This window comes from Netta rufina (genome assembly GCF_964035555.1).
Source record: "Netta rufina genome assembly, chromosome: 17".
Classification (NCBI taxonomy): Eukaryota; Metazoa; Chordata; class Aves; order Anseriformes; family Anatidae; genus Netta; species Netta rufina.
This window is the reverse complement of record NC_140141.1, coordinates 7,755,227-7,778,048: the sequence shown is the minus strand read 5'-3', so window position 1 is coordinate 7,778,048 and position 22,822 is coordinate 7,755,227. Positions and strand designations below refer to the sequence as shown.

General features: G+C 40.5%; 1 protein-coding gene across 4 annotated transcripts; it reads right to left on the bottom strand.

Annotated features, from left to right (window-relative positions):
- Nucleotides 1–709: 709 nt before the first annotated feature.
- EIF4ENIF1 (eukaryotic translation initiation factor 4E nuclear import factor 1) lies at nucleotides 710–22,569 on the bottom strand. 4 transcript variants are annotated; one of them, XM_084297158.1, is made up of 19 exons: nucleotides 22,434–22,569; nucleotides 21,983–22,106; nucleotides 18,137–18,210; nucleotides 17,191–17,318; nucleotides 16,349–16,644; nucleotides 15,607–15,808; nucleotides 14,067–14,242; nucleotides 12,646–12,781; nucleotides 12,140–12,319; nucleotides 9,866–10,095; nucleotides 8,434–8,505; nucleotides 7,900–8,086; nucleotides 6,792–6,871; nucleotides 6,339–6,478; nucleotides 6,083–6,167; nucleotides 5,054–5,186; nucleotides 3,536–3,880; nucleotides 3,162–3,326; nucleotides 710–2,599 (listed from the first exon to the last, which is right to left on the bottom strand). In XM_084297158.1, exons 2-19 carry the CDS (start codon nucleotides 22,100–22,102, stop codon nucleotides 2,373–2,375), a joined length of 2,976 nt encoding a protein of 991 aa, XP_084153284.1. In that variant the 5' UTR covers nucleotides 22,103–22,106; nucleotides 22,434–22,569; the 3' UTR covers nucleotides 710–2,372. The 4 variants fall into 4 exon arrangements, with proteins under 4 accessions (XP_084153284.1, XP_084153287.1, XP_084153285.1 ...); XM_084297161.1 differs by having other exon boundaries at nucleotides 3,536–3,817; XM_084297159.1 differs by having other exon boundaries at nucleotides 8,434–8,502.
- Nucleotides 22,570–22,822: the final 253 nt, after the last annotated feature.

The following is a 22,822-nucleotide window of genomic DNA, read 5'->3' as shown; positions in this document are numbered from 1 at the left end:
TTTGAGTTCTCTAAACTCAGTTGTATAATAGGTTGCTCTTAAAGCAGGGACTCTCGTTTTCTTTTTCTAGGACAAATTAATAAAGTTGGAGCTCTAGGTGGCACAGAACACCTACCACATGTTAGTCGCTAGCTTATGTTCTACAGAAATGAAGTAAGGGTATCTTCAGTGTCAAGAGGAATACATGCTGATCTCACTGCACATTTAAAAATAAATGCAGCAGTTTTAAACATCTCTTCAGGGACCACAGCCTTGCAGCAGTGGTTGCTAGTCAGCCTCGATCCTACTTTACTTCCTAGTATTCAGAAAGCCAAGAGGTAGCCCTATGCAACCTGAACAATAGTTGAGTGGAGGAGTGCAGGGGAAGCTCATTCACTCTTTCTGGAGGGACTGCTTAGTTAGGGTCCACAGGGCTTAGCCTTTACGCTGAGTTCTGGTATGTGAGAGTTTCATTCCTTACACTTCACCCTGGCAGTTCAAGATCAGCCTTTCACCTACTGTTACAGAGCAGAGTACTGTGCAGCTCTCCAGCTGATAACACATGGCTTTAGTGAGGTAAAGTACACATCCACATGCCTGTAGACCAAACTAGTGCAGATGAAGTTTCCTCATGGACATCCAGCTCTAGCTAAGGTTCTAGCTTACATACAAGAACAATGCTCAACATTAGTCAATAGAAGTGTAGTTTCAAGAGCAGATGATACAGATAGCTGGTAGAATCAACTTTATTTACAGAATGTTACTGGGAAAGTGTCAAGTTAAAAAAGTATGAAAACAATCTTACAAGGACAAGCTGGTGATTGCATGTTTTACAGAGATTGTTTTATGAAAAACTACTAGGAAGTACAGGTGACCCCCAACAGATTCCACATTAGAGGCTGCAGCTTGCTATTTCTGTACAACATGGTCTCTGCTAGACTGAACCAAACCCACCACAGCATGCTGGCAATTGTTATAATACAGTCAAGTGATTTTTTTTTCCTGCTGCTGGTTTTGCATTCAGTGAGACTTAAGAAAGAGCAAGTCTGTGACAATTCTGGTTTTGCTTTCAACTTTTTAAAAAGAGCACAATGGCCTAAGTTCAATAGAAGACATGAAAGCAGTACTAGACTTAACACAAGTGAGAAAGTGAAGTGAGGAACCATGCAGTAGAAGGATGAAGAGAACATTTAACTGCTCAGGAAAGTGGAACAGGCTTAAAAGGAACATAGTATTTTTAAAACCAAATATACACAGTAAGATCACAAAACTACCCCCTCCTCCCCCTTTCAAGCCGCAGAACAAGACTCCAAAAGGCAAGTTTCACAGTATTTGCATCAGTAGATGCACACTAGACTTGGGACAGTTCTTGGATCTCCCCTCTCTACACATGGAAGGGAGGGCAGTATAGAACATACCACAGCTATGACAGGAGTTGAAGGGTGAGGATTCAAAGGCTCCATTTTGATGACCTTTACTAACTTGTCTGAAGGATTAAAACAAGGAAAATACTGCAGCTAAACAATGACCAACACCAGCCCTCTTGAAAGACCTATGCCCTGTAGGTACCTACAGTCTCTTTGCTTATGGCAGACACGAAGAGCTGGCTTTATCAGTACTGTACCAGGTCCCTTCCTCAAGGCCATTTGAAGACTAAACAGTTCTCTCATGTGATGGCAAGAGTCATACACGCAAGGAATCAGACCTCTGTTACACAGACAGCAAGATGTGGGCTTTTTACTTGGACACTAGCTACACTGAGTGCACAGTACATGACAAAAGGATGTGTTTGAGGGAGACCTAGAGGAGATGAGCAGCAAGAAAAGGCAAAGCAACTTTATCCTGTTCACTCACACTTAGGATATGCAACTTTAATCTTAAAGAAAGTCCCACATGTACAATGGAGAAAGATCCAAACCATAGGCACAACTAAAGCTCAACTGTTATCAGCTACTCTTATGTACAGCTGTATAGATTCAAAAAAGCTATTCTATGTGTATATATACAAAAGATTGTTTATACATAAGTCTGTACACAAGGGTCTATACATTTAGTTTTCTGCAGGAGGAATCCATAGCTGCTACCTCTACACTAGAGAATATCAGCACTTCATTCACATATCTTACAAAAACAAAAAATAGACACTTCCAGAATTAAACTGGCTTTGTCTTGCATCTAAATTTCTTCAGGCTTCACTATTCAAGCCATAATGGATCCTTTAGTCTTGATGCAGACATGAGACCAGGACAGGTGCCATGTGCTTTAGTCTCTCAAAAAGAAATTTTGCACAGAGTGCTAAAAATAAAAGCCCCAAAAAACAAAGAGGTGAAGTCCTGACTATGGACATTTTTATCCAGTCTAAAGAATCACAAGTGTCCCACCCAGTGGTCACTTCACTGCCGATATTCCAGTTCATCTACACTGATGACTTTGGATGGCATAGAAGGGAGAGGCTGCTGCAAGACATCCGAACCAAACCATTTTGCAAGGCCAATAGGAGAACCACTTCTCTGGCTGGGGCGATGGTCAAGCTGTGTGTGCCCGTGAGATAATCCAGTCCGAGATGGCACATTCTGAGGGGTTGTTTGCACACCAGCAGGTGATCCCTGTGCTCCAGTGCCTGTGGAACGTAAAGCTATTTGAGGTGGAGTAATGAGTTCACCCAATGCCAAGACTTGCCCTAGAGCAGCTATCTGCTAATGCATATTAGCAATCAGCACGTAAGCTAGGACTTTTACTAATTCTATTAGACCTGGGAAATCCAGACCCAAAGTCTTTATTCTCATCAGTACTCCCATAAACTGCCTGACACTGCCAGTTCTGGGCACAGTATCATGTAGATTAACTGGAAAACCAGTATCAAAGAACATCTTACTTGAGGTAGGTGGGTGATCTTTCTCACCCAGCAAGGAAGGAAAGGCTGCACACGTGCTGCAAAACGCAGATCCATCAATAGCAACACATCTTGAAACTGAATGCTTCAGTTGGACTTCCTTCTGGCATGAGAACCTGCAGTGGCCAAAACTACTCTGGCAATTTAGATATTCATTATCACTATTCTTGTGTAGGTATCAAAGTAGCCTCCTATTAGTCCAGCATACTGAGACAGGCCAACAAGTATACTAACTGGAACAGGCTTTTTAGCATTTTAAAAGAGTTACTCCTGTTTTGTTTTAGCTTACCTGATCTTTGTAGCTGCTGTTGCATCATCGCTAGCTGCAAAGGTGTCCCAGAGCGTGGATTTAAGATGTGATGGCTGGCTGTTGGTAATGGATAAAAAGGTTGGCCAAGGATTGGAGGAGATATTCCCTGCAAGTGAGACAGGTCCACTCCAGGAGGAAGCATACCTGTTGTACAGTGAGAACTTCTTACTTAAGAGGCATACGGACCTTAAAGCAGACCATTTATGTATTTAGATGGGCCAGAATTTATTACTTGTTTAAGAGTTCTGATGTAATAGATATTTATTACTGGCCACGTTTGTTTGTGCTGTTCCTAACAGAACTTGAGCCCAGTCAGGAATATACATGTATACTAAAAAGAAATAATGAATTACCTGCTTGCAGTATGGGCAGATGTTGCGGATGAACCCCCTGCGCCAGCATTCTCTGGACCAATCCTGGATGCAGTTGATGAGCAGGTCGCACAATTGGAACATGGGGAACAAGGGGTACTTGATGAACAGGACGGAGGAAAGGGCCTCCTGGTACTGGGGAGGCCATTGTAGGAGTCTTTCTGCCAGTTGATTTAGGCCTGTAGTCTTGCTCTTTGGTGCAACGATTTGCTTGAGTAAGAGGTGTGGAACATGCAGAGCGTTGCAGTGCAGGTAGTTTGGTACCTAAGGTGGGCAAAGTTTCTTGATCTGCATTCTCCACAGAACTAGACAGTAGGTTATCCGTAGCTAGAATTGAATACAACTATTATAGTCCACAGCTAGAGATTGTATCTAATGAAAACTAAAGCTAATACCTGCATTTGTTTGCTAGACTCCAGGACTAGCTAAACTTATACACATTTCCATTTTCAACAGGAAACTTCTGTCTCCTGGAATGTTTTGGCCAAATTGTGTCAAAAAAATAGAGAAGGAAAAAAAATCACACAGAAACCCTTAGATTGTAAGCTTAAGTTATGACAGAGTTAGCAACAATTCCACCTTTATTTCTTACTTCCCTCACACTTTGAGATTTTTGAACCAGCAGCATGGATGAGTCAGTCTCAAAGCAGACAGGAGGCACAAGGGATCCTCCCCAAATGAGGCTATAACCTGGGGGTGGAGTTGTGCCAGGCATCCAGCCCTAAGCAGTTTTTCAGTGTAGAAGTGTCTGGGGGTTAGCAGCAGCCTTCTATGTCTGACGTTTGCTTAGTAATATTTCATACACTGAAGCACCTCAAGAATCTACTTCCAGATTATCTAGATCACTTAAGCCTAAAATATCTTAGAACTATCTGCTTCAAGTTGAGGTAGCAGTAATAGCTAGAACGCTAAAAGAAAAAAGTTATTATGATAAGAACTGCAAGCTTCTTCTCTGTTGCTGGTAGTACTAAAGTACAATGTCATGGCAATTGGGAACCTTAGTCCCACTGGGTCAGGCAATTGGTATTGAGCATTTCCTTTTTATAGCCACTTACATCAGTTAGGGTGACAAAATGCTTCCTTAATCTGCTACATTTAGAAGAGGTTAATTGGTCTCAGCTTTGATTGTTCAGTTAAGATGTCTCAAGAGGGCTATGAGTTGCTTGTATTCAATTACTGGTATAGAGAGAGATGGAAGTATTATTGTTAATATGCTTGTTCATCAAGACCAGTTGCAAAAAAAAAAAAAAAACACAGTTCTGGCCCAGGTCTTAGTGTTACTATTGCTCCTAAGTGAGGAAAAATGAAAAAATGGATCTAAACCCAACACTGCTGGAAGATTGCCCTGTGGAGCACATCTCCTTCATAGCTCTAACCCTTGTTATAGGCCCGTTTCTACTCCACAAATCAAAAGCATCTTAAAATTAGTGCAGGCATGTGTTGAAGCTCTTGAATTCTATTCCAAATCTCATGCATGTTATTTTAAAGCCATTACAATACCTTCATTTGGCCTCTGATTTTCATCTTTGCCATCACTGACTTTCAGTTTCCCAGAAACTGGCTCCTCTTTGCTCTTCTCCTTGCTCTCATACATCTTGCGAATCACTGAGGTAGGTGTAAAGGAAGGAGACAACTGCAGAAAGAGTTAAGAAGCCATGTCTTATTCAGTGCTGATTACTGAAGCCCCACTTTTAGTTATTTAGTTACGGGACACCAATTCTAGCATCTTTTCCATTTAAAGCTCTTTTGAATTGGCTACTTTGTGCATCCATAAGTTCACCTTATTTCATAGCTTTATTCCATCATTTAAGCAATTCTCTCCATCTAATTTTTGCCAAAGTCTAATGCCTTATTCATATGAACTCAGTGATGACAGATCTATAGAAGACTACCACCCAATTTGCATTGTTTCCCCACCAGTGCTACCTAATTTTAATGGAAGCTGCTCATTTGTTAGGCAATCAGATGCAAGTATTTAGTTTGTATATGTTGGCCATAAGTTGTAAGCACTTGACCAAATAATTGGGAAACTTAGATCAAAGCAACATGCCACTACATACCACTGAAAACACTGAGGAAACATTTTGTTTTTGAGGCTTTTTTTTTTAAAGCAATCCTGAAGCTCCTGGGTAATATTTCAGCCTACATTTAGTTGAGTCATTTCAAACCTGTACTGAAGACCAGTGTTCTCTACTGTACGCACTCCAGCTTTCAGCTCATCTTTTGAAGGCTTTGGTACCAAAATATGGGAGCCTAATTTTCCCAGTTTCCTTCCTCTGGTTTCAGAGGACTGGATCAAGGTAACATTAGTGAGGCTTCTACAGTTCTAGATAACTGACTAGTCAGAAGAAATTATTTTCCAAAGTGAAGACATAGTTAAATATCAAGTGCCATTCATGTATCGCATGGCCACTAAGATAATAAGAATATTCAGCTTCTCCTTATATCCTACTGATCATGGTTGCTACAATTAGTTACTGCAGACACCTTTACAGCTTTTCCTACAATCATTACACACTAGGTACTGACCATGCTCGTAATGGATGCTGTAGGGGCTGGAGAAGACGCATTCCCTCTATGTCCTGGTGCCGGTGATTTAGTCACGCGCTGCTGCCTGTTAAAGAGAAGACAGGAAGTTTAGAGGTAGTTCTACTCTTGGCACAGAATGAAAGGCAGAATTGCCTTGAACTAATACAAGTTTAAATGAGTCACTAGTATGAGTATCTTGTGAAAGGTAATACTCAATCAGTTGACAAGGCGTCCCTTACATGTTGCAGATACTCACCTGTTTCTGTAGCCATCTCTGCTTTTGTCCATCTGTGGTTTACCAAAGCCATGCTGATAGAAGTTTGCGGCCTGTATGGCTAAGTCATGTGGTAATGCTAGTCCCTCTAAAGCAGCTTGCTGTATTTCCAAGGGACTCATCTGAAAGGGAGATGTATTGAAAAAAGCTTTTAAAGGTTTACCATTATGCCTTCACAAAACATCTTCCCCCAACAGCCCTGTTTTACTGACAGAGGATAGATGTTTCAAAAGGTCTTAAGGTACTCTACGATGGGTCTAATGGCAATGAGGTTTTGAGATAGTATTAAGTTCGACTGCACCCACATGCTTGGGGTTCACTAGAACAAACAAACGTAACAAATATCTGCATATTGCAGAAACAAGATTGTTTGAGACTTCGAAATACAAGAAAAACAGATGAATACACATTAAGCAAGAAGCATTTAAATCTAACCTGGGCAGCAACTGGGCTCATGGGCTTCCTTACACCTGGAAATGGATCACCAAGCAATTGCTGAGAACCTTGTCCAAAACCTAATGAAAAAGCATTGTTACATTCAAAAAGGACTAACAGATTCTCCCCCCTTGTCCCTCACACACGTAGTATTGATATATCTGCAAGTTAACCATTTTTACATTAATGACTCCTTGCGAAGATCCCCAGCCTAACACTTAACAGGGAAGAGAGCTATGTCTCTTCCCTGTCACTAGGGAGAGCCCAGAGGGTAGTAGCAGCCTTTTGTGATACAAGTAGCCAAGTTGTCTCTTCTTGAGGATTAACCCCAGCAGGTAGCTAAACACCAGCTACTTGTGCACTCTCCCCACCTTCCAAGTCCCCCACAGGGCAGAGAAGAATAAAAGCGAGAAAATTTGAGTCAATATTAAAACTGTTTAGTAAGTAAAAGTAGAAGAGAAAGAACAAAAACAATGGAAAGGCAGTCATCTACCTCCTACAGGTTGACCAATACCCAGCCAGTTCCCAGGCAAAAGACAGCTATCCTTCCTAAACTCACTCTCTCCCTTTTTATTGCTGAATAAAACTTTATATGCCACAAAGCATCTCTGGTTACTTCTGATCATCTGCATGGTTGCCTCCCCACCCATTCTCTTGGGCACACACATCTCCCATCCAATCACTGGGGTTGCAAAGTGAGAACAGACAAGGCCTTGACACCTAACACTGTTCAGCAATAGCTAAAATAATGCATATCAGCACTGGTTTGATCACCAATCTACAACACAACACCATACTGGCTGCTACAAAAAAAATTAACTCCAACTCAGACTGACCTGCTACATCCTTAAGATTGGTTTCTTACACAGTAAGAGAACACGTTACTTCACACCAGAATTTACTGAGGTCTAGCTGAGAGACTTCTACATTTTTTGGAGATAAGTTTAACATAAGAGAAAATTAAGATGTTGTATTGTACGTACACTCAAGAGGCAGACACTGAGCTAGCTGCCCAACAACTACCAGTAAGTTTATTGTTCTGTGAAGCAGTATTTAAAGCAAACTTAAGTCTTTAAAAGAATATAACAGCTTTTGTAACAAGTCTCACCAATGGGTGAAGAAGATATTCTGTGACGCAGGTAATCTGCTGAAGCAGCTCGAGTTGGAAACACTGGTGGAATAGGAGGAGAAGGTGCTCTTTGTCCCAGTAAAGAGGCTCCAGGTTCCAATCCACTTATCAGGCCACTTAAGACATTTGATGAAGCTGGTCTGGTAATAGGTGGGCCAAGAAGCTCCTAAGAAAATGTAATGAAAGTGTTCAGAATATGACCCAATTACAAAAAAGTTATTTTACTACATGCTATGCTATTAATAGCAACTTCGAGACAGACAAGGTTGACCTACACAACTAGACAAATTCTGGATTCCCCTTGGAATTAGGCATTAACCAAGGTTTTAGTTTTCTGGTTGTAGTTGTGATGCCGTTTCCCACAAGACTGAAATTCCGTCAGTTTAGCTTTGTGAATAGGTCTCTCCTCTCACAGGGAGAGAAGTCTGACTACTGATGTTATAACTGCCTTCAATATCTCAAACTATCTTTTTATTAGGGAAAACTATTTAAAAGCATATCAATGAGAAATACCTGTAGAATATTTTTTGACAGAGGCTGGCCTGGCATCTCTGGAGGTGACATTAAGTGGCTGTCAAGGCTCTGCTAAGGAAATGAAAATATTATAAGCTATAAATATGACAAGTATCATACAAATCAAGAGACAAGTCACATTTTATCTGCCAAATTAAATCCCAGCAAAGTTAAGGGCTGAGCTGTCTTCACTGATCTTCCCTAGTCAAGACAAAGCTGAGTGCTAGACTGCACGTAAGTAGTTCAACATGCATTGTTCAAGTTTTGTTTGAGAAATGTGTTCTTTGCTATCTCTCAGTAAAGGGGGATGAAGCTAACAATTGGATATAGTTTAACAGAAAAAAATGCTTTAGACTTTAGACTTGTATGTTAGAAAAAAAGTATTTTAAAGTGCCAGAAGAAGTTATTAATAGCTTCTGGGTCAAGCTGTTTAGGCAGCTAGTGGCAAGATGAATTTCATGCTGCAATCTCACAATCTAAAGCTTAGCATCATCTGTTTAATATTAATCTTCCAATTAACAATCTCAGTATTCAGTTTAATTTTTATTCTTAAACATTTTAGAACCCAGTTTAGAGTATTAGTTTGTACAGACAAAAGAAGTTTGTACCTTTTAAAACAAAAGCCACTAAAGCAAGACATCTGAGCTTCAGGTAAGTGTAAGTTATACCTATACTAATCTACTTCAACAGACACTCCTTTTAATTCCAGCATAGAGGCAACCAGCACCAGCAAGTCTTCCATAAAGACTCCTATAAAGACCAGACTAATGTCTATTATGTGTAGACAGCACCTCTTCTACAGAGGTTTGTTTTTATTAAAAAAGGCTCAGGCAGTATGAGTTCAAGCGTAGGCGATTTTGGACACTAATCAAAGAGCCCTCTACAGCAGGGAATCTTTTCATTATACAGGATCTTTTAAGTGGGGGACAAGCATTTATAGTCTTCAAATATTAAGCAACTAGATATTCACATTGGTCCACTTTAAAGAATCCTCAAGAACCCAATTATTAGACTTCTTGCATAGGATGAGTTGTGGGGGTTTCAGAAACTTAATATTCCATGTTAGTATTCCACGTTAACATGGAATAAACCCCATGAACCCTGAAGTGAAGAAAACTTATTTCCTTTGGCTGGGGAAAGTGACCAAAGCACTTCTGTTTTATCATTGCTTTTCTAAGCTCTAAGGAACCTGCTTTGGCAGGGGGGTTGGACCCGATGATCATATGAGGTACCTTCCAACCCCTTCAATTCCGTGATTGCTTTCTTCTCCCTCCAAGCAGCAACATTCTAAATGAAAGTTAGTACTTAAAATCATGCCACTGGATCCAATCAAGCCCGACACATTATCAGAAGCATCATGTAAGGGGTTTTCACTTTGTGTCCTGTATCTTAGCGCAGATCCATTTACAGTTCAGAGCCAGCTGTTACTTACATTGACTTTGGGCTGTGAAGGTAGAGTCCCACTTGCCTTCATGCTGCTGACTAGTTTGTTAAAGGCAGTCATATCACCATCTTTTTTGATCTGTCTGGAGCCAGCTATGTTCAATGGTTCCTCCACTTGCTCTGCCATAAATGGAGTAGCAATTTTTCCTTCCTGATCAACTTTCAGGCCCTTAAGCCCAGCTTCAACTTCTTCCACTGAAAGTACTACTCCTGAATGTGCTGAGAAATACAGAAGAAATACTGGTAAACCACAGCTCTGCTTAAAAAATAAGTTTTAGTTCTTGTACAGGTGCTGAGTACAAGCTGTCTGAAAACAAGGTAACAGTCAAAACCTTGTTTTCTGATATTCACACCAACTGTCAAACCATGTCTTACCACTGTTTAGACAAGCATCCTCATACTTACATTAGAAGCATTGTCATGCAAGACCACAAGAATTCATTTACATTTCAACCAATTAAGTTTTCCTTACCTTTCATATATCCTGTGAGATATATACACCATTACTACATTTGACAGCGTATTAGGATTTCATCTCCTTTTAACAGAATATATTCATCTGAAAGTGACCTAATTAAGTACAACTTCCTGAATTGATCTTATAGTTCAGGAAACCAGATGGTCTTAGAGCCACAATGTAAGTGATGTCAAGCTGCCTGAAGCCATCATAGGTACACAGAATAAATACCTGGAAAAATCTTGATGCTTTGGAAAAATCAGTTGCACACATACTTGGGTGTGCATGAAGTTTGAAGTAGACATTTTCTTCGAAGTTAGAGCCATTACAGAATGACAGCATAATTGGTACAAGTATTAATAAGCAGTACTTATCCTGTGTATGTATGCATACATACAAATTGCTATCAATGCGTGACATCAAGGTTAGACAAGTGTTATGGACCAGTTTGTTTGGCACAAGGCATGACACCTTAAGAGAAAAGAGATAGAAGCATGCTATGGGATGCTGTAGCAGATGCTGACCCAAAGAAACAAGACTTACTGGAAATTTGGTCAAGATGGTGAGAAAAAAAGAAACAATGATTCAGACATGCAGTATGGAACATGAGAAGCATAATGTTGGTGGAGAGGAATTGGCCTAGAAACTCCATAATAGTTGAGCATTTTATGGAAATATTTAACGCATAGCAGGTACTTTTAGAGAATGAATAGAAGCTTCCACGTAGTTCTTTCATCCTTGTTTTGTGAGGATCAAAATTTAGGAAGTTTTTAGTAGGAAAGTCAGACCAAGCAGAACATAGAAAAGACTTGTAGCTTGATTTAAGTCAAATTAAGAAAAGCTTTTCCATGTATTAAAACAATTCCTACTCCCAAAATGGATGCTTAGGTGTATTTGCAGTTCTTGGATGATTTTATACCCTGTCAGTCCACACAAATCATGGAATAACATTACATTTTGTTCAGTCCATTTCACATGGCAATACATGCTGCTTGCCAAAAAAGAGACTAACATGGAATTAGACCTTGAGATTTCAAAGAGAACACATGCTATTTACCATCCATGCATGCTACAGTCTCAAACATGCAAGTTCCTGACTTGGAGGCGCTCTTCAATAAAGTTTAAGTCAGCCCTGAACTCAATTTAGAATTCACTTTTGCTGGCAATTTGCTGTTCTAACAGAAGAAGTTCCCTGTAATTCCATGATTCCAGCCAAGTTAACATTACAGAGCCAAATCTGTTCTTGTGTTTCAGCTCTACGTTAATTTATTAGAACACTGAATCAGCAATCTTCTTGCTTTTCAAGTACTAGCAAAAGTCTTGAGAAGTTTAATTTTACAGTGCACATTTAAATACTGATACCATGAAGTGATTGTTCATCTTTTCAGATACTGATACTTAATGAATGTGATACATTATAGATGCTTGCAAGAATGACTTAAAATGCAAGTTTTTGGTTAACCAAAGTTTAGATACCAAAGTTTCAGAACTGATATTACCAGTCTCCAATAGAAAAAAAGTACATAAAGGCCAGAGACAAAGCTGGAAACCCAGCTCAAGACTTGTATTGTAACTGGCCAGTAAAATGGTTTGATAAGAGTCCTGATGTCATCCTGTGAGTAGGATGAGAAGAATCAGTGATGACAGTGACTTAACTGAGACTTGCTGAGTATTTGATCTGTAGTGTCAGTAAACGTATAGTACTTCCTACTTCTGGACTCAACAGTAGATGTTTCCAGAATACCAAGCCTCTTGGTTTGAGATACTGCACAACAAGAACTCCACAATATCTGAAGAGGCACTTACTGCTCTCTCTAAGCTTTTCCTTGTTGGCTGAAAGACTTGAGAGAAGAGGTTTTAAGTCCACTTTGGCTTTCTGTAGCATTTCTAAGATGTCCACTTTGTTTTCAGAGTGGTCTTCCAATGGAATGGGAGCAAAGTAGTTTCCAGAATTCTGGCCAGGGGAGAGAATGGCTTGCTCTAGACCTGAAACAGCAAAACCAGGAGCACTGCCACATCAGTTTACCAACCCAATGTCTCAAGATGAACATATACTGGTAACCAAGTTCAATATGTCAATGAGATGTTATGCCTTACATCCGCTGCCCGAGATCAGCTGGAGAGCCATCATGAGCATGACAAGAACATTTACAAAAAAGTAACTCAGCTGCTTACTCTAAGAGCTTCCAAAAGAATATCAAGTGCTTGAACTGTGGGAGAATTTACTATCCTAAAGCTCTGTCATATTATTAAAGAAGTAGAAAGGAAGATGGAAGAAGAATATCTGACCTTGCATTGTCCTACAGTCTTACCTGCCAACCTCTCCAGTTCCTCATGTGGTGTAGATCTCAAGCTGCTTGACCGACTTCCAGAACGACTAGGATTAGAAAACCACCTGCTGAACCTGCTGGCAGACACTGAACCTTCCCCCAGCACATCTTCTATCATCTAGATTGGGGAAAAATAACAGAAGCAAGATAAGATCTTTGAGAAGCTTTACTGTGAAACCAAGATATTATTGCTATAGACAACTAGATTGTGCTCTTGCAGTTTATAAGCTTTGACCTGCTTTTTCCTTCCCAAATATAGTAACACTTGTGTAATTAGCGCTGGCAAAACCCATAATATATCTTTTATAGTTTTAATCTGAAAAAATCTTTGGTATAACTGAAACAGCAGAGCATCCAACAGCTACAACTATGACATTTTAAAGTGGATGCGTGAGAAAAGCAGGAGGAGCATCTGCCACAAGTAATAGAAAAAATAACAGCCTAGTAAATCTGAAAGTCAAATGACTAGATAAGGACCAGTCTTGGTCTCTATCACTATACACAAGCTAGAGTCTTAATCAGCTGAGCTTTCTGCAACCATGACTGAATTCAGTTCCAGCACAAAGAACAGTGCCTTAAATGCAGTGCAGACACTTCTCCCCAGCTTGGGAGTATCCCCCAAGGGGTGAGGTGGAAGGCTAGCAGCTAAGAGCTACCTGCTTGCACTTCACATGCTGAACCACTCTGACTAAAGGGGTTGCATTCTTCAAGTCAAAGAACCCTGCACCACCAGCTTAATGGCAGCCAGCACCTCCTCCCTTCAGGCTGACTCAAGTTCACTCAAGAGTACTCAACTGAGCTGGTCTGTCAGAAGTCACTACCACACATAGTGACTGCTTGCTTCTTCACTAGTCACTACAAGTGCTTTAAGAGCAGTGCATTCTAAGATTTAACTTAAAGTAGAACTTGGCTTACCTCACAAGAGACTCCAGTTAAAAGTGGGCCCAAGTGCAATTTTACCATACAGTATGTTTACTGTAAGCTATACACAGGAGTAACAGTTTTTCTCTTCCAATCTGCTTTCTCTGATAAATGGTGTTGAGCACCACTTGTTTAACAGCAAAAAAAAAAAAAAGGTAGTATTGACCCACTTCATTTTGATGAAAGAAAATCTGTCTAAGATGCTTATTTTGGATCTTTATTTCTCCTTTCTTTTGGTTACCACTAATCAGCTTGTTTGCCTCACACATTTCCTTTGGAGATGGAGCTAGTCTCAGAGATAACATTTGGAAGTTGTTTGGAAGTAACACCCTGATGATTCAGAACTAAATTTTTGGAAATTGATTTTAGACTTCCACACTGCCTTAAGTAACTTTCAAAGCAAGAAATTTTAGCTACCACTGAATACAGCAGAAGTCAGAACTGTTTCTCACAAGTACATCCACTTAAAAGAAAAAACTCACCGAAGCCAGGCCAGGAACACTTTTATCCAAGTTAAAAAACTCATTGAAGTCAAACTCTCCTGGAGCTGGTTCTTGTAAGACAGCTTCCCTAGGAACTTCTTGATCTGCTGGAGTTTCATTGGCAATGACAGTTTGCACTTCATCTTCTTCTGCCACTCCACCATTGCATTCAATCCCTTAAAAAGAAAAATCAAATAATTGCTGAGTCACTGAACTTACCTATTTCCTGTAGGAGAAGTGCCTAGCAGGCAATATGTTTGCCTAGCAATTACAAGCATAGGACTAAAGTAGTTTAGCCACCTATGGGATACTTCCTCAGCAGTTCTGTACCAGTTAGGTCACCTAATCTTGAGAAATATGACAGAGAGCTATGAGGTTTCTTCCTGATGAGAAGAATGTGCTGATGTCTTTGCCCTAGTAATCAATGACAAGATGCATGGAATAGCACAAAGCTGAGGTTCAGATTGGACATTAGAGAAGAGCTTCACCACAAGAGTGGTGAAACATTGAAACAAGCTTCCTACAGAGGTGGTTGATGCCCTGTACCTGTCAGTGTTTGAGGCGTTTCAATAATGCTCATTAACGTGCTTCACTTTTGGTTAGCCCTGAAGTTGTGAGCCAGTTGGACTAGATGATTTTTGAAGGTCCCTTCCAATTGAAGAATTCTGTAAAACACTGGCTGCAGTCTACTACAACAGTAACTACAATCCACTGGATTTCAGGTCAGGTACAGAGCTTCTAGTCTGTAACTAAGACTACCTACTCCAGAACATGGAAGTGAGAATTACAATTGAACCAGTAATTAACCATCCTGAGCAACCAAGGAAGATACATAGATTAGACATCAGACCTTATGTCACATCAAGCAGGCAAACAGATACAGCTGTCATATATATAGCATGTTAATAGCCACAGATGTTTCTTGATGAATCCTTGGCAGCTCCTACTTTCTTCCTTGAAACCCCAGAAACCAGACTCCCTGGAAGCTGGTACTTGACAAGAGCTGTCTTAATATTGTCAAGATATGACCAGTATTACTCCTACTCCACCAGCAGGAGCAGAGCACATACAAAGGTTTACCAAGCTCACACAGGTGCTGCAAGAGAGCTGTAACATGACTACAAACAAACCTAGTGTGGAACTGTGTATTCACTTAAGTAAAATGTAGTACAATTTAAATCCAAACAGTTTATTTTGCCGACCTGTGGAATTTCTAGCATTAAGAAACCATCTCTTTAGTCTTTAGCAGCCAACCAAATACAGAAGTGGACAAAACATTATTAGTAGCCTATGAATTCCTGGTATGACTCAATACCCATACAATGTTTTTCTCCCCCAGCTTTTCAGCTCTGCCTTTCAGATGGCAAATACCTTTAAGTGATACAATATTATTTCCCAACAAAAAGATCACTCAAGCCTCGTCTTTTGCTTCAGGATGATCAAAAGCTATGTGAGTTTAAGACAGAAGTTGAATCACCTCTATATCCAGCAATACACAATACTACCAGAGAAGCAAAGCTTCTGTTAAGTTTGCCATTACCTTCTTTTAGTGAGGCTGTGCGTCGTCTCGTACGTTTTCTCCCTTTGTGATCTTCCTCCAAAATTTTATCATCAAAGCCTGTGAGCTCAATGGTTTCAGACTGACTTGTAGGACCAGCAGAGAACCACTCAGGTTCCTCTTCAGTATAAGAGTCATTCCGTCTCCGCTCCCCAAAGACACGTTTGCTGTCACCAAATTCCCTCTGAAGTAGAATATTAAAAATATTAACCATTGAATACAGTTTCAAAGCATTCTTCCCTGACCTCCAAAGCAAACACCACCTTGCATACCTTAAAAGAGCATGTATTCAGCATGCTCCGGAAGTATTTCAATTTTAAACTTTGTGTTATGAAGTGGGAATTCAACTGAAGGTTTAATTTGTTTTCATAAGAAGAATGGCTTAAATCATGAAAAGCTTCTATCTGCTGAAGCTAAGGACAGTGCTTGCTGACAACAGCTAGGTCAAGAACCATGAATTATTAGACTACACAGTATCTAATAAACCTAGCATGAGGTTTGCAGAATACACAGAATTGGATGTACCACAGTTAATCTGTCAGAAGGATTGAGAACAGTTTTTGAAGCTCTCAGTGCTCAGCCTTTGGACCATAACACTGCCGCTAAGAAGAAATGGCCTATTTGTGGGGAACACTTTACTGTAATGTAGATAATCTGCCTCTGCTTTTAGTGCTGAGTGTCCAAAAACTAATTTAATAGGTAATCAGGAAAAGAAAGAACAAACCCTGAAGCGTTTATCTTTGTAGTCCCTGTCACGATCTCTGTCTCTTGCATCTCTAGAATCACGTATGTCTTTATCACCACCCCGGTGGTCTTTATCAAAGTTGCGAGAAGAGATAATTCTTCCACTGCCAATCCTCCGGCCACCAATAACACGGACACCATCATTTTCTTTTTCTAATGGGCTGCCTGATCGACGTGAGCTAACAGCTGCAGTTACATGACAGCCACCTCCAAAGCTTCGTCTTTGTGGACTTAAGACTACATCCAAGTCATCTTCTTTCACTCGCTCTCTTGGATCTACAAATCAAAGATCACATAAAGACCATGTATTTGGTAAACAAAAGCTAGTTATCAGTAGAATAGCCTTCCATCCCACAATCTTGCTGCCAACCCAGAGGTTTTTGAAGAAAAATACACATGATTTACTTCTGTGAGGCTAATTAAGCCAGACACCACAGAAAAAATGAAAGTTACAGTTGGATACTAAAGAACCATTGCTCTGTCACCTATGAAGTATATGCTTGTTCCCACCTAGACCTCCTAAGTACTTAATATTGAAGCACAGGGAAGTAGCCCCCCTGCAATTGCACAACTATGTGTAGTTAGTATTATATAACAAGAATAGTATGATAAAAACAACTGGCTGCTATGTTTCTTATCTTAGATAGGTTACCAGAATACTGAGAACAAGGTTATACTAAGAACCACCAAGATTTCCTTGATCCTTATTTTATGTAATTAATTTTCAGAGACTGTTTTGTCTTATTTATGTTACTCCCAAGGAAAAGTTTTGTCAAGAGCTTACATTCAATTTGGAGTCCTGTGCTGTAAGAATGCACTTACCTACTATCCTACGCATAAGAGAAGTCCGATCTGAATCCAAATCTTTTTTAAAGCTTTCCACTGGTGAAGTTCTTCCTGAAGTTGGATATAAAGATGCATGCCACTTCTCTGGATCCCAGACGCCATCACTACAAAAATAAAGTTACAAGATTGTCTACTACTTGTAGTGTAAGAAATACATCTTATTACTACTGCTGCTGAAAACCAGAATTTGCTCACTAGTGATCAGTACAAATGAGATGCATCTCCCATATCCAGCTTCTAAGTCTGACTTATTATACTTTATGACCTCATATATGGTATTCTGGATCATTTTTGGAAGCATAAGGAAGTATATAGTATATATTGGATTGTAGAAGGGACAACATATGTTGTCCCACTAGGTATCAGTGAAGTTTGCCTGGTACACTGATAAAAATAACTCAAGTAGATCAAATGTCTCTGTTCTTAGGCATTCTGAAGATTCTCCTACTTGTACAATAAAACCTGATATTATAGATCCTGCTGTTTAGCAAACTTACTTATAATCACAAGCCTAGAACATTCTCATTTTAATTTTTAGATGAGGTGAACAGTCAACATGGAAGAGTAATCCATCAAGCAAACCAGCTTGTTAAAACAAGCCTGTTAGTGCTACGCATCCATCTATATTCTTAGTAGCATTTTAATAAAACTGAGGACAGCACTAGAACCATGCTGAAGCATGGATTTTGCATGCTTGCAAGACTTGTATTGTGTGAAGTTATTTTCTGCTGGATCTTGTTAGAATTTTTTCAAAGCACAACACTCCCTGAAGCATTCATTTTTTCTTTACTAGATCAGTACTTCTGAAAATACTTTAGTATACTTGCATTGAAATCAGTAACTTCTCAGCTAAAACTTCTTGCTATTTAAACTTCTGTTTTAAAATAGATGCCTATAGTTTTTTGTATAATCAAGAAAATACCTGTCATATTTTTCAGATAGACAAGAAGGTCTTTGCTTAGAGTAGGGACGCTCTTTAATATCCAGCAGTTCCTCCTAGAAAAAGGAAGAAGTTAGCTTCAATGCTCACCTGGACAAAATTCAAGTGACCCAAAATATCTGTTCCAGACTGCCTGTTCAATCTAGTTTGACAACCCCAGATTCTCAACATGTTGTTTTTATTTCCTGTTAAATACTACAGTGAAAAGTTGACATTAGACAGTTTATTTTGCCACTAAGCAAACCATCTCAGGTGATATAGTAACCCTTTAATCAGAACTATAGATCCCACCTCCCATTACTTCTATCTACAAAACTGGAGATAACGTAATGGCTGTTTGAGAATCAGGAATGAGACTAAGCTATAACACTGATATTTTATAGAACAAGTGACTGACTCATACCAACACAGAAGAAATATCTGAGTGATTCAAATGTCCAAGGAATATTTTACTGATGAAACATTAGAACAGTTAACTTAAGTATTCAATTTTTTGTGAAAGCATTTATACAAGTCAGCATAGGACTTCCAGAAACAGATCTTAAACTTAGTTCTAAGCAGTTTAGCACCAGAAAGACTCTGAAAGTTAATTTCTGAAGAAAGTCTGAAAACCAAAAATCAGTCTTAAGCAACAAGTCAGTAGAACAGTACTGTAGTGGCAGTGCCTAGCAAGTGATTCACATTTTCCTCCCATGTCTACTCCATATTAGATGGAGAACCAAGTCTGCTTTTAATCTAAGGAACATAAACTCTTAATATTCACTTATTTGAAGCATTAAGCCTTACTAGGTGATGTTCAATCCTCATTAACAACTGAGGGGCTGCTCACATCATACATGTTTACTTCCCCATTTCCCTCTACAGTTCAACTTACAAGACAGACTTCATTGATATTGGAGCTAGTAAGTTTAAGACAGTTTAAGACAGCACTGAACACAGCAATCTTCATTCCATCTAAGATTCAGGTAGTAAAAAAAAAAAAACAAAAACATTACACAACAGCAGTTACTGAAGTAGATCTGGAAATTCCAGCCAAGCTTGCTATTTCTGACCATCACCCAATTCCAAAATATCACATATAGCCACTCTACCCAACACCAAATTGGTGCTGAATTGTTATTTTCGTTTTCTACTTTCTGCTAGCTTCCAAATCTAGTCCTTAGTTTACTACTGCACATTCCTAATTATTTAATGTAGGCTAGCAATTTACTATTTAACTAGAGTTTGCCACATTTAAAAAAGCATTATAACAGTGTTATTACCAATTCTTTGACTTATAAGCTTGGTTATAGTAAAGATGTACATTTCTAATTAAATTTACTCATCTTCCTTACATTACCTTTCTTCAATCTGCCTCACTCCTGGCTGTACTGAACTGATTCAGAGCTGTGCAGAAATTGGTGGAAAGCAGGAAGGATGAAGAGATCCTAACAGCAGATAACACATCAGCCAAACAGAAGAAGGGAATCTCTCTACTATTCTCCTGAGATTACAGTATTTGAACAAGAGCTTTCACACAACTACCTCCACAACTAAAATCAGTTCACTAGCTACGTGCACTTGATACTTGAAAAATTCCAGGTGAAACTTGGTAGCTGAACAACACCTTAACATGCACACAAATTTCCTCCCTGCCTTCAGCATCAGCCAGGTCTTCAGCAAAAAAAATAAATCTATTTTTCTTAGCAAGATCAGACAGCCAGGACAGCAAATGTTTAAATAAAAAGACTGGCCTTCCTGCTCACAGCCTCCCAAAATAAACCTTGATATACAAGGAAAATCAACCTTGTAACACTATCACGTAAGTATTAACAGCACAGTCCATTACCAGACTTGGAAATTTACTATTTTGTTGGCCACGAGAGGGAGTCCAAAGACTTCCAATCAGAATTTATTGCAACTTTTCTATTGAAGTGAGGAGTGTTTGAATTGTTTCTTGGCTTTCATTTATGAGCTGTGCACCCTTGGAGCAACAGCTTCCAAAAAGCTAGAAGAAACAGCCTGGAATACATAACATTTTCTCATAAGAGTAAATGAATGTTGCTGCCACAGCATGGTTTATTTTGTTTCTTCTGTTCTGCTTTTTTTTTTAAAAAAAAATTCTCACAGTACTACTTTTAAGGAGGTGGAAGAAAGGGGTTTTTACCTGTTAAACAGTTTTATTCAAGCAATTTACAAGGATTTGGTGTGAACCAATTGTTGTCCTACCAGTAGTAGGCTAATATAAATTGTTAAAAGAACTCAGTCCCCACTCCAAACCAGCAGTACATGTCCTGAAGCAGTGTTCCTCCCACCCTTAAATGGTATGGAACTGGATCATGTGAAAGTGGCTTATGATGTTGATTACATGATCAGGTGTATTTAAGTTGCTATGCTTAAGAAAGTCTTAATATGACTCAGATACTTTAATAGATTGTTTTCTAGTGTTTATTCATTTGCAACTCCTTGGAAACCAATAACTAAAGGAGACCTTTATTAGGGCTTTCTGACACTAATTCTCCAGCTTTTATCCTGATCAGAACTACAGTTCAGTTACTGAATCCACAACTGCATCACTTCCTTTGTACACTTACGACCAGCACTAACTGAACACAGACCAAAAAGCAGTCAGAATTTGAACCTGCACTCCTCTTGAAAGGAGCTGAGCAAAATCTGTGAAGACAGATACTGATTTGTCCAACAGTGAAAGTATTAAGACACCACCTCTCCTCCACTTCAGGGTTAACTAAAAGTTAAGAACCATACTACGCATGGCATCTTAGAAGGCTAAGATGCACACTTTTTTAAGAGGGAGAGAATTGGAGATGCATGCTGTTCCCACGTAAGTTTTGCCTGTTCTAAAGTACTTGGCTTATTGTTGATGCCTAGTCAAAACAAGTTAGCCCTGCTATCTCAGCAGAGCAGTCACAATGATAATTTTTTTCTTAAAAAAACCAACCTACTAGGACACTAACAGTTCAGAATTCCTCAAGCAAGATAACACAATCAGCAACAGCACACTGTTTCATTCTGTTCTGCACTTCAAGCCATTTGTTGTAAAGTGTCTCAATAGATTTCTACACAAAGCAATAACCACCTGCTCCCACAGCTTGCAGCAACAGGAAAGTCCACCACCATTAAAAAGTTTTCTAAAACCACGCTTCAGCAAACAAAATTTGAATCTTAAATGCCACAGTATATCAAACTTCCTCAGGGCTGAAAGGATCTTTATTTGCAAGTTACTCACTTAGGTATATGCATGAGGGAAAAACAATAATTACCACAGGTGAACTACAGCACCTGTGTTAAAGTTTTTAACATTAAGAACTGGTTGGATTCATAGGTGTTTAGGCTTCCACCACTTAAATATGAACAACTTTAAGAGTATGAAAAGCATCTCAGACACATGCTAAAGCTGCTGATAAGATCTGGTGTGCTATATGTTCCAAGGAAGTGGCATCTACTTTAAGGAAACATTTTGGTCAGCTTCTTAAATGAACATTGCTGAAAGTCCAACTAAGACTATGAAATGCAAGTGCTCAGGAAAGCTCGTAGGACAACATACTTCAGCTGCTATCATAACCTCCCAAGCAAATGCTCTGAGGTGCTTGGCTATTAAAATAAGGTGGTGGGAAGCAAAAGCATATCAAGGACAGGGTTGTGGGTTGTACAGCTACCCCACATTTAACAGGTTGCTCATTTTATATCATCTGGCAAATCCTAATCCGTGCAAAGGCTTCTCAGAATTCACCCTACTGCTCCCACCTCACAGGAACCTCTGCTCCCCCTTTATTTCTGAGACCAACAGCTCTATGTACATCTCTTAAAAGAAAAAGAGAAACAGCTTACTTTTGTGTAACGATGCGGGTATTTTGTTGCAGTTCTATTCAACTCCAGGAAAGCATCACCATTTTCAGCTTCCGTTGTGCCTCCTTTTTTATCCATGGCTACTTCCAAGCCTTTGACCATGGACCTAATTAAAACAAACAAACAAACCATCAGGCTGAGACACCCACTTCTAGTGGATACACTTTGCTCCCCGTTCAGGAAGATTCTAAGCACTTAAACGCACCGAATAAACACACCACCACCCCCAACCTGTAGCTGCGACCCCTACAACATTCACCGTGCTCCCGGAGCCCAGCCCAGCCCCACGGCGTTAACGCCACGAAGATCCCGGGGAAGCAGCGCAGCAGCACCCGGGACAGCCGAACGGCGGCCCCCCGGTGCAGGCAGCGCGGCCCAGGCCCTGTCCCGGGACAGCGGCGCGGCGGGGGCAGGTGACTCAGCGGATCCTCACCTGCCGCGTCCCGGGGCCGTCCCCCCGCTCCTCACCGCGCCGGGCCTCCCGCCGGCAGCTCCCCTCCGCTCCAGGCCTCAGCGCCGCCCGCGGCGTTTCCTGCTCCCGGCCACCGGCTCCGCTCCCCCCCTCACGCAGCCCGGCGGCGCCGTGCTCGCTCCCCACCCCCCTTCCTCCTCCTTCCTCCTCCTCTTCCACCACCGCCGCCTCAGGCGCCCCGGGCCGGCGCCGTCCTCCCGCCCGCCTCCGCTCCCCTCACGCGGCCCCGGCCCCTCGCGCGCCCTCTCAGCTCCTCGCCCGCCTCTGGCTCCCCTCAGCCGCCGTAACCGGGGCCTTCCGCCGCCCGCCCCGCACCCATTTAACGCCCGGCGCGCAGGCGCGGAGCCGCG